This window comes from Pteropus alecto, unplaced genomic scaffold, assembly GCF_000325575.1.
Source record: "Pteropus alecto unplaced genomic scaffold, ASM32557v1 scaffold246, whole genome shotgun sequence".
Classification (NCBI taxonomy): domain Eukaryota; kingdom Metazoa; phylum Chordata; class Mammalia; order Chiroptera; family Pteropodidae; genus Pteropus; species Pteropus alecto.
In genome coordinates, this window is record NW_006437742.1 from 815033 (window position 1) to 827129 (window position 12097).

Genomic DNA, 12097 nt, shown 5'->3' on the forward strand with positions numbered 1-12097 from the left:
TGTATCACATATTTATATTAATATAAATATGTATATATGTATAAATAATCTCATATTTTCTTGAAAATCCAAGGGGGGGAATGCTATAATTGTTCTTAAGAAACTTTACAGTCCAAAGATTTTTCCTTTCCTCTTATCTAAAAGTCTATTATTCATTAATTGTACATCCTTAGAGAAACCCAGCCCATCACCATCATCAATATTCCAACTTTGGAACAAAGAGTGTTTTTTACTGACCTTCCTGTCTTCTCAATCTTTGTTCCTCCATATTAAGTAGTCCAATTCCTTAAACCATTTCTCATCAACTTTTTCTTCCATCACTTTCAAAAATTTCTATGATATACACTAGTACTTTTGAGTGCTCAATTTTCCCTTGAGTTACGAGGCTCCAAACTCTCTCTTGAAGAGGGCTCAAAAGGACATGTATCTATAGCTCCTCAATTTAGGAATTTTAAATAGAAGCATTTTGCAAAAAAAAAAAAAGAGTTTCAAAGTAGATTTTAGAAAACTTTAATGTTAAAAAGCTTTTGCTTTAGAAAACCCCACATATATATTATAATGGTTAATTTTATGCATCAAGTTGGCTAGGCCATGGTATCTAGGTATTTGGTCAAACATTCTAGATGTTTCTGTGAATGCACTTTGTAAATGAGATTAACATTTAAATTAGTAGACTTTGAATAAATTACCCTCTATAATGTAGGTGGGCCTCATCTAATCAGTTGAATGCTTTAATAGAAAAAGACTGATCTCCCTAGAAGAATTTTGCCAGCAGATTGCCTTTGGACTTGAACTGCAACACCAGCTCTTTCCTGTGTCTCCAGCCTGCTGTTCTACTGTGCAGATATTGAACTTGAAAGCTGTCAAAATCTGTGTGAGCCAGTTCCTTAAAATAAATCTCTATACACACACATACACACACACACACACACACACATACAGTAACACAAGTTTCATGAGAAAATATGTATGAATAATCCTACTTACCACATTTTTATATTTATATAAATATGTATATATAAATATATGATACAATTTTTATTAGGTCATTACCATAGACTTTGAAGTCAGACACATCTGGGTTCTGAACTCTGCGCCTTTGCCATGTTATTTAGTCTTCTGACCTTGAGTCTGTTTCCTCATCTGCTAAAATGAGGATAATTATCTGAACTTCTCATAGTTATTGTGCAGATGAAAGAAAATCATATATACAAAGTACTCAGCACAACACTTAACAGAAAGCCAATTGCTCAATAAGTGTTATTATTATTATTGTTGATGTTATTACTACTTATGTTGAAAATTCTTGACCTAAACCTGTTACACAGGAATAATTTTAGGGATTGCCACTTTTCTTCTTCCTCCCTATGACTCCTTGAAATGTGTTTTGATCACAAAAATCCATCTTGAGTTGCAAGTTTCAAAAATTTTCGTGCAGCATGGAAATTAATAGTTACAACTTACTTGAGTTTCTGTAATTTGCAATTTGGATCTTTTAAGCCTTCACAGAGCAATTTCAAAGCTAAAGCATCCAGTTTTGTCTCACTAAATTCCAGCTCAGTGAGCCACCGATTGGTGCTGAGAACAACTGCTAGCACCCCACAAGAAGCAGAAGAGATAAGTCATCAGTACAACCTTGAGAACAGAATGACCTCATTACCTTATTCACACTCTCCCCCGATACAAACAGAAATTGACAAAAATTATATGAACACAGATAACAAATTCCCCCGCTACCAGTTACCTCAATGTCTGTAAGATACAGTTTGGCTGTTTTAATCCTTCACACAGAAGCTTCACTTCTGAATCTTCCGGGGTATGTTTTACAAATTCCAAATCTATCAGATACTGGTTGGTTTCTAATACTAAAGAGAGGTCCCTACTACAAGAAGCTGTGAGGTGGCAGAAAATCATTCTGTGTGGAGAAGAAGAAATTTAAGGGAAGAAATAAAATAGTACTCTAAAGGTACCTGTTTGCACCTTACTGATATAATGAATTATTTCAATTCATTCAATAATTAATTTATTGAGTGCTTATTACTGTGCTAGATGCTGAAAACACAGAAATAATTAAGACCTAGACACATAAATAATTAAGACCCAGACCGTGCCATCAAGGCATGCTCAGTTAATGAGGAAAAATATTAGAAAATCATAGATTATAATACAGTGTGAAAAATACTGCAAGTGGTATGCACAAGGTATCATGGAGACACAGAAAGGTTGCACAATTCAGCCTAGCTTAGGGTGGAGTTTGGAGGATCAAAAAATACTTAAAAGAGGAAGAAATACGTGAGTGTTGTCGTAAATGGGGAATGGAAATTAAACAGGAGTTAGATGGATGAGAAGAATGGAAGAGGGGAGAACAAGAGGGGTGCTTATGGAGCAGCCTGTGCAAAGGCCAGGAGGCAAGGGAGATAGAAAAGATGCTTCATTTGAGAACCTGCCAGTTATCTGCCATGGCCTATTTTTTTTTCCCATGACACTTGTTTAGTTTATTTAAAAAAAAAAAAAGTGAGAGTTTCTGCTGTGGTAGAACCTCTCTTGATACTGTGGAAATTAAAAATCATATCTTTATTTAAAAGACTGGAAGACTGTATATCAAACTATTAACAGTGATTATCTTTCAGGTTTGGAGAAGGGTGGGGTTAGAGACAGTTAATTTCCAGGTAATTAAAAATTATTTATAATGATTAGTTATCAGAAAAAAGTTTTTAATTTTGAAAAACATAATACATGTTTGTGATTAATAATTTTTAAAATAGAAAAAATATAAAGAATAAAGTTTTTTTCACTGGGATGGGGAGCACGGCACAATGAATGCAGTTAGTATTAATGTAATGGCTAGATGGAAAGCCAGAGAAGAGAAAGAGCAACTAGAAGGATCGTTTTATAAACTATATAAATGTCTAACCAATGTATTGTATACTTGAAACTAATAAAATAAAATTAAAAAAAGAAAAAAGAAAAATTCAACTTATGAAAAAAATAAATAAAATAAAATATTTACATCAATCTATTAAAAAAAAAAGTACTATATTCTTGTCCCAAAGATAACCACTGTTAAAATTCTGGTATATAACTTCACAGATTTTTAATGCATGTATACATATAATGTTCTTTATAACAAATGAAATCATAGAAAGATGTTATTTTAAAAACATAAAACCTTTTTCCCAACCTCCACTCTGAATCCACTGCCCACAGACAACCGATGTTAAAAGTCTGGTATATATTCTTCCATTCCTTTTTTAAAGAAACTTGTGCAAAGACACACAAAGACACACACACAGTATTTGTTTGTACATTTTACAAAAATGGGGTTACAGAAAACATTACATCAACTTAACATGCACTTTGTCATTCGGCCCTCATTGTAAACCCACAGAAACTGAGATTCCGTTACAGCACACGGTCATCATGGTAAGTGGCAAAGTAAAACTCAACTTGGGTTCTGTCTGGTTTATCCTGTAGGCCCCAGAAAGCCATTGGAGGTTTAAAGAGACATGGTCGGACCCTTCTGATGACAGGGCAGGGTAGGAAACAGATCTGATAACAGAGGGCTGCAGTGGTCTCGGGAAGATATGGGGGGCGTGAAGGTAGATAAGATTCAAGACACGTTTCAGGGGTAGGTAATGACCATTTAGAATGACTACAGTGTTTGGTCTTGGGTCAACGCGGGATGAGGCTATTCTCTGACTCCACCTTTTACTTCCGGGTACCTGAGGTCACAGAGAGATTCGGGCTCTTTGCAATTCTAGAACACATCAGCTCTAGGAGGGGAGCGGATCTTGGCATGGGACAAACCATTATGGCGGGGTGAAAATTTTTAAAACTTTATTACAAACTCTTCACATTCTTGGACCTAAGTCTTTTCTGACCATTCTTGTTTCTTCCCGCTGTCAAGGCCTTTCAACACTGTAGCAGGTTCGCTTATGTCCCGGGGCCGAGGGAAGGGACCTTCCTGGTACATTCCCTCCCACCCCTACTATCTCTGTAAGTTAGAACAGTCTCAAGGTAAAAGCCTCCAGAGTTGGCCCCAAGGTTCATTTTTCCAGGAGCTCTTGGAGGAAGAGAGGTGCCGTGACTCTTTGGGTGTCTTAGGCAGGGGCAGTAAGTACCTACGGTAGGCGGGTTTGGTCAGCAGGTGTGGTCAGCCTGCCCCTCTTCCGGCCCCTAGCTGGAGACGTAAGGGCTGGTGGGAGTTATCCTGGGAGGAGCGAGGATCTGAAGAGGCAGGGGAAGGCAAGCAAATGGGAGGAGACTGAGAGGGAGGGGAGGAGCTAAGGGTGAAGGGAGAGGCTAAGGGAAAGGGGCAATGGTCACTGGTTGATTCGTTCCCCCAGAGCCAGCCAAGCTCCTAAAGCCTTTGCAGTCATGGCCTTAAAACCCGAGGATCCCTCTGGGGGATTCCAGCACGGCAAGGTGGTGGACTTCATTAACAAGAAAATGGCCAGACATGTGAAAGGCCTTGAGTTCTACGTCGAGAATACATCTCTGTCCTGGGTAGAGGTGGAAGACAAGCTCAAGGCCATCCTGGAGGACAGCGCGATGCCCAGCAAGGCCAAAGAGGCCTGTGCCTGGGGCAGCCTGGCCCTGGGTGTGCGCTTTGCCCGCAGGCAGGGCCAGTTAAACGCGTGCAGGGTGCAATGGCTACATGATTTCGCCAAACTGCACAAGTCTGCTGCACGGGCCTTGGCCTCGGACTTGAAGGAGCTTACGGCGCAGCAGGAGATGGAGCGCAAAGAGGCTGCCTACCAGCTGCAGCTGACTCAAGCTAAACTGGAAAAGGTGCAGAAAGAGAGGGACCTGCTGAGGTGCCAGCTCTTCCAAGTAAGATTACCCCACGTGATCCCTGCCCCATCTCCTTGCCTCGCCTTTGTCTATGGGCCCCGCCCCCAGAACAGGTCTCATCCTGCTCACTTCTCTCCAGGAACTGCGGTCTCCCCAGGTGCAGGAGCAGATCGCAGAGGGGCCAGACCTGGCCACTGCCAGTGGGACTGGGACAGAAAGAGCAGGTGAGGAGGTAGACCAGGTGGGGGTGCTGCAGCAGGAGGAGGAAGACAGATGCTGAGGATGAGGAGGGAGTGGAGGGGGCGGAGACCAAAAAGGAGTTGGGTGTATATCTCTTGCAGCTTCTGGGAGAGGGGGAGGCAGTGGGGGAGAATACATTTTTGGCGGGCAGAGGGAGGGAGACCTCACTCAGGTCAGTGGAAACTGCCATGTTTTATTTCTCTGGGACCTTGAAGCCCGGGTCCACAGTCTCACCAGAAACCCTTCCTGTCCAGCTCCCTGTCTTTCACATACTCATACCCCTTATTCCCCTTCCCAGGTGCACCCACACCATCCCCACCAGCAGCAGCGTTCAAAGCTGGAGCTCCACCTCAGGTGTCTCCCCACAAGGAGCCCTCCGATGTTAGATTGAAGTCTAATGTGGGGGCCCAGGGAAAAGAATCCCAAGAAGACAAGAGAGACACCAATCTCCAATGGCGGCGAAGACCACTATTTCGCAGGCCCGGGGATTGGGACTGCCCTTGGTGCAAAGCCGTGAATTTTTCACGGAGGGAAATTTGTTTCTGCTGTAAGAGGGGAATCTGGCTACAGAAGCCTTAAATTCAGAAATGTTTAATAGAACAGAAACATATCCTAATGGGAAATTGATTTTCAGATTGATGTGGGGGGACAGGCTGGAGGGCGTGGGGGAGGGGCTGGATGGAGTGGATGGAGGGGCTGGGTAGAGTCGGGGGGATGAATGGGATAATGGTGCTAGGGGAGTGGGAGAGGCTAGGTGGGAGGTGGGGAAGGTATAGACTGACAGGAAGAGACATGTTTTGATGATACACTTTGTGTTCTAGAACATAAGTATTGGACATTCCAGACATGCTGCAGCTTCTGTGTGTGTGTGTCTCTCTCTCCCACCCTAGTATCTGGTGGACCTGGGCACCCACTCCCTCCTCGCACCTAGGCTGTAGGTTATTGCAGAAGGAGTGGACATTTGACCTATCCTGAGCCAAACAGATTCACACTAGAGAATCTGAATAGAGGCAGATTCCATAGTTGGGATTACGTTAGGCAACGAAGCAGTGGGTCATTTGGAGTTGGGGCCAAGGTCAGAGCCATGGTCATGGAGGCTACAGCAGAGGCCTGGCCCTGGCTGTCCTGCCTATGGAAAAGCAGAGCCATGTGCTTTACAGAGGCCGAGTGTGTGAGAGGACACCAGTATGACATTCCAAGCAGCAGAAAGGCTCAGAGAAGTGTTGATCCTGTGACCCCAGAGATTAAGTGGTGGCCCAACCACTTTTCTATTACTTGCAATCGTGCTGGGTGAAAATCCACTCTACACAGATCCCCCCCTTTTTTTTTACTCTAACTTGAATGGATTCCTGTTCTGGGAAACCAGATTATTTCCAAGTCAGAAATTGGCACTAAAAGAGCAGTTGCAAAAATCAAAGAAAACATCCGAACTGGCTAGGGACATGCCTCAGGGAGTGATGAGTAGTGGGGATTCCTGCACCCCAAGTTTCCAGAAATGAATTAGGCAAGAAGTCTGTTCATTTTTTGAGCGAGTTATATCACTAAAAACAATCCAGACGGGCTTGGAGTTAACTCCGGGCTTACAACACGGCAGAGGTTTGCCACTCCTAAGGAAAGCCCTCAGCGCTTGCTTACAGAGGATGCCAGTACCAGCTAAAGGCAAGGACTGCTTTGGCTATTCTGACCCATGACCAGAGAATCCTCGCCAGTCCGCAGTGGGCAGAATTGGCTACAATCAGATCTGAACAGGGGACTCGAGCCACCGCCAAGGAGGTGAGTCAGCAACTGATTGTGCACGACAGGTTTGCTGGTCTAGATCACTGACCAAAGTATGGTGCCATCCTGAGGGATTCTCTCCCCCAACGTACCACCAGGGTAAATATGCGGGGAGAATCTAGGTACAAAACCCTCAGTGAATTCAAACATGTGGAACAGAACACATCCCAGTGGAAAATCAATTTCCAAAGGGAGGGGTTGAACCGGGAAAGGGGGAGGATGGTCTGCATCTCCTCCTCTCATGATAATGAACAGTGTCGAGGGGGGCTAAATGCATGGTTTAGCTTGCAGGTGGAAGGATGGTGAGGAGTCACACCATGAGACAACTGAAGGAACCCTGAACATCACTGGGGACTTTGGATCTAGAGACTGACGCTGCCATGGCCCTGGGACATCTCTACAGCAGCTGGATGTGACACTCTGGGCTATTTCCTGTTGGGGCAGGTGTGGACAACCATCAGAAGTGGGGAGCAAGATCGCCTGTCTGCCCTTGTCAGAAATGTCCTTGGGCTTGTTACATCCTTCTAGGGCAGGGTTTCCCAACCTCTGCACTCTTGACGCTTGACGTTGGGTAATTCTATGTTGTAGGGGGCTGTCAGGTACACTGTAGGATGTTTGGCAGAATCCCTGGCCTCTACCCACCAGATGCCAGTTGCACATCCCCCCTAACTGTGACAACTAAAAATGTTTGCAGATATTGCCACATGTCCACTAGGGGATAAAACGGCCCCTGGTTGGGAACCATGGAGGCAATGAGGTACTTAGGAGTATTCAGAACAGGGGGAAGAGAGTTGCCAGGGGAGCATGCTCAGCAGTGCCCAGGGCTGCAGGAGGGCTCTTAACTGTTCATTTGGCCTGGCATTCACTTTTGATCTTTGAGTAGATCTGAGCGTGGGAGGTGCAAAAGCCAAACAGACAGTACTCAGGCATGAAAGAGCAAGAAGTAAGGAAGTACAGTCAGTGAGGGGGGCTCTTCTTCAAGGATTCTTGCCTATGAAGGGATGAAGTGATGTGGGATACACAGCTGAGAGAGGGTTCTTTTGAATATGGGAGAAGCTTGACCCATGGAGAAGGAGATTGCTGAAGAAAGCCTGAAAACAAGAAATATATAAAAGAATGAGGCAGATCCTGCATACTGTGGAGGCATATCCATTGCTCTGTTCATTGAAAAAGAAATACGAAGGGCCAGTCTTGTTTTCTGTGAAACAAAACTCCCCAAAGTTCTGTAAGTGTGTATATGTGTGCTTTGTACATTATAATGTGTAAGGCACACATAAATTTATAGATTTATGCTTGAAAAAGGTCTGGGAAGACATTTAACAAACAAAGTATTACCTAGGAAGGGTGGTATCAGGGTCAGGGGATGGGAAGAAGCAGTAGGGGTGTGGGAGTATAGGGTTGGGTGGAGTGGATTATGGAGCAGTGGGGTAGAGGGCTTTTTATCTTTATATACTGTGCTGTGTAAAGTAAAATAATTAAATGCTCACAAAAATACAAAAGGAAGTGAATTTACTGGCTTGAGTGGGTGTAGAAAGGGCATCTCTTCCTTTGAGACAGGAGGGAAGGAAAGCAGAAATTGATCTGTGTGGTGACTGGGTGGGAAACCAAAGAGGCTCAGGCCTGTGTGTGAGTGACATGGACAGACAAGCGGACAAGGCACCTAAGAGTGAGTAAGGACAAAGTCAGGGCAGGGTTGGGGAATTCTGAGCGGTGACACTTTGGGGAATAACTGCAGGGGTGGGGAGAATGCAAGGAGAGAAAAAGATAATCAAGCTGCATGGAGTGGGACAGGACCCAAATGAAAGAAAACCAAGGGGGAGGTCAGTGGGAGTCTGGAAGGAAAAGGAAGCAGGGAAGTGAGTCCAGGTTGGACACCATACACAAATCTCTTAGGTGTTAAAGCCTGCCACCCACTCACTATAGCAAAAACAGCACAGAAAAAAAGGAAAGAGGCAGGAGGGGCTGGCAGGGACTGCACCTCACTTCCTACCCCTTCCAGGCTCATGGCATATATTTTTATTTGCTGTTTCTCTATGAGAAAGTTGAGCACTAGTTATACTTTGTTTTCAGGTCCGATCAGATGAGAGTGCAATTTCTAGCAACCCAGTCCTTACCCGCAAATACTTAAGAGTTTATAGCAAAATTCAACTTACTTCAAGTCTTTGATTTTACAGTATGGATTACACAGTGCTTGGCAGAGCAAGTGTAGCTGAGACCCTGGCAAATCGCGCAGTTGGAAGGACCTAAAAGAAATAAGATGGCAAAAATAATTTAAAACAAAATAAATAAAAACAACACTTTTTAAAGGCTTATTTTGGCTTCTGTTACCATACCAGCGCTAATTTACCTCTTCCAAAAACCTTAGGAGATATTACCCCATTTTGCAGATAAGGGAATTAAGGCACACACACAAAAAAAAAACCCTTAAGTAATTTGCCCAAGGTCACATAGGTACAGAACAGAGGTCAGTACTCAGGTCTGTCTGAATCCAAAGCTAAAGCTATGTTATTACTGTGTGCCAGGCACTGAGGTAAGCACTTTACCTACACAACTTACTTGACCTGGTCCTTAACAAGTATTACAATCACCATTTTGCAGATACTCAGAGAGGTCAACCTATCTTTACAGTATAACTGATTCTTGGTTGTCCGCACTAACAGAAGAATTAAGGGTAATAATTGAGAACTAGGCAAGTTTAATAGTAAACTCTCACTTAGTCAACATGTTTGAGAGAGGAGTACTTTGGGTTAAATTTTGAAGAGAGTTTAAGCCCTCTGATAAAAGCAATAGGGTTGGAGATGGAGATTCCATCTAAGGCTGATTTTCTGGAAACCCAGAGTGAACGAAAGCCATTTTTTTGTTTCCATCAGTGTTTAAAATCTCTCAATATATTTATCTATTATTTTATTTATAATATACAGTTGGATTGAAGCTGTCATGAATTCGTCAAGACATTAAAGTCCTTCATAATTTGAGTCAATGTAAATTCTCCTACCCCTTCCCCTCTAGCCCCAAACACAAATTCTTGCTGCACCTCCCTTCCACTCCCATTTCTTTCAAACACACCTATCGCATGCTTATTTTCACCACTATGTTACTGCCCACTGAGGAAATACAACTCTTAGAGAAAATACTCAGATTAACTCATTCCCCCAGTAGAAACTTCTGCCCACTCTTGTCTCCTTCTCAAGGTTCCCTACCCCTCAGCTGGCCCTGTAACTAAAGGAAAAGCACTGTCCATCTTAACCCAAGTATTGAGAACAGACTATGACCAGTGGCATTTTCTAGATAACACAAATGAATATGTGTCTTCCTGGCTGCTTTAGTCAATAAGTCAGTAGAACTGTATTTTGTAGTATAGAGTCTGCATTATATAAGTGGTTTACCCAAGCTTCTGAACTCCAGCTCTCGACCTTCTGTGAAGGTGCAAGTCTGGTGCAAAGAGCCCAGGCTTTACAGCAACATACACAGGAGTATAGTACTACCCCTTACTAACCTGGAGTTCTTTGAGACCTCAGTGATGAAGTATATGTAGAGAAACTGATAGCCAATTCAATGCTAAGTTTATAACCTTTTCCAGAATGGTCATCAACACCAAAATAGCAGAGTCTTCAACGGTAATCTTGATGACTTACATGCTCATAACATAATTATAGAGCACATTCACTAGGTGACAATGAAGATTAATAGACACATAAACACACTTGCAGTGGCTAGCACTGCCTGAATATGGTTAGTGCTCAAAAATGTTAACTTTATCTCAGTGTCTACCTAGGTCAGTGTTCAATATGTGATATTCAATATGTTGACTGACATAATATATGAAATGTGGAGATGATTTGTTTTATTTATTGACAATGCTAGCAATGATCATATGCCTGAATACTTGAAATAAAAATGAAAGCTCATCATTTCTGAAGGCTAAAAGACTAGAGAAAAGACATAATGTACTCACTGATTAGGTGTCAAGGCTGGTGGTATGAATGCTGAGGCTTGCTTTTCCTCCTCAAATCCAAGTAGGTGCTGACACTTTAGAGACACCGACAGGTGACTGTGACTGCTTTTTACACAGAATGACATAGCCAGAATGTCCATTTTTGTATAGGTAGGTTGAAGCAGTACAATTTACTGTAAATCATCAATTATCCTTTTTGCATATTCTTCCTCCTGAATCTCATACAAACAGTGAAAAAAGTCCATTGGCTCAATCTGTAACCTAGCAGATTTATCCTTTATTTCTTTCTCAGTCCACTTCAATAATTCTTCTTGAAGTCTTGGAGAGACTTTTCTCCCAAAAGTAGTTTCCACAGTCCTTCCCTTTACTTTACGTAAGAGGCCAAATAAGAAGTGTATAATTAATGATGAAAACCCTTTTCCATATTGTTGGAATATTTCTTGCCATCTTTTCTTCACCTGATTAAAAAACATCCAGCTGCTGTCATTCTTCAAGGCATAAAACACGGCAGTCAGGAACTCCTGGAAACTGAAATGAAAGAAAGTATAGACACTGATACCTCCTTCAGCTTTTTTTCCCAAAAAGTGATTGAGAAAAGTGCAGTCGGTATCATAAACTTCTATCCCATGTCTTCTAAGGTCACTGACTTCAAATAGGACCTGCTGCTTCTGCAGTCGATCTGCAGCCAAAGAGCAAAGACCCCACAAGCAGCTTTGTCCCTTCCACACTGAGATGCCTTTAAGGGTTTTGAAGCACTTGGAAAAGTAGAACAGATACACATCAGTCATGGTCTGAAGTGACCTCTTAAGAGTCCTATCACCATCTCCCTGTGACTGTGGGACAGTGCAGATCATCCAGGAGATGATGGGAAGAGAAGACATAATATCAAGGCTTTCATTTTCTCACAGACCATAGAAGACTCTCATTGCTGCATTAGCAACTGAAAATTGACTCAAGAAATATGCTCTCTTTTCAGCATCTGTAAACCACAGGATCTCTGTCTGGATAGGTTGTTTTAACAAAGAGTGGAGCTTCTTCATGGTTGTAGGCCTGGCAGTTATCAGGAGGGAGGATTTGGGGAACAGTTTTTTCCTCACGAAACTACGTAAAAGGGTCTCTACTGGCTTCCTCTCTTCAGGGTTAGCACTAAGATCCTCTTCCTGGTCATCTATAGGATACTGAAGCTCAGGAAATCCATCAAGAATGAACAGAAGTTTCTCTGGATATATTAGAATAATGTCCAGGATTAGTCCATCCATACCTTGAAAAGCGTTACTTATCAAGTCAGCAGCACTAAAGTTAGCAATATGGCTTATTTCTCTGCAGTTGATG

At 42.6% G+C, this 12097-nt stretch overlaps 2 protein-coding genes across 2 annotated transcripts in view; one reads left to right on the forward strand and one right to left on the reverse strand.

Moving 5' to 3' along the window:
* LOC102896283 (NACHT, LRR and PYD domains-containing protein 12) overlaps nucleotides 1-10931 on the reverse strand; it is a 19854-nt gene extending 8923 nt beyond the window's left edge. The window contains exons 1-3 of the mRNA XM_025048883.1: nucleotides 10766-10931; nucleotides 8964-9053; nucleotides 1745-1915 (exon numbers count right to left, since the gene is read on the reverse strand). Of these exons, the coding sequence (XP_024904651.1) occupies nucleotides 1745-1915; nucleotides 8964-9053; nucleotides 10766-10905 (401 nt within the window). The 5' untranslated portion in view covers nucleotides 10906-10931. The remainder of the gene's footprint in view (nucleotides 1-1744; nucleotides 1916-8963; nucleotides 9054-10765) is intronic.
* Nucleotides 3045-5137, forward strand: TEX13B (testis expressed 13B). Its single transcript, XM_025048884.1, has one exon. The coding sequence runs from the start codon at nucleotides 4378-4380 to the stop codon at nucleotides 5020-5022; it is 645 nt and encodes a 214-aa protein (XP_024904652.1). The 5' UTR covers nucleotides 3045-4377; the 3' UTR covers nucleotides 5023-5137.
* Nucleotides 10932-12097: the final 1166 nt, after the last annotated feature.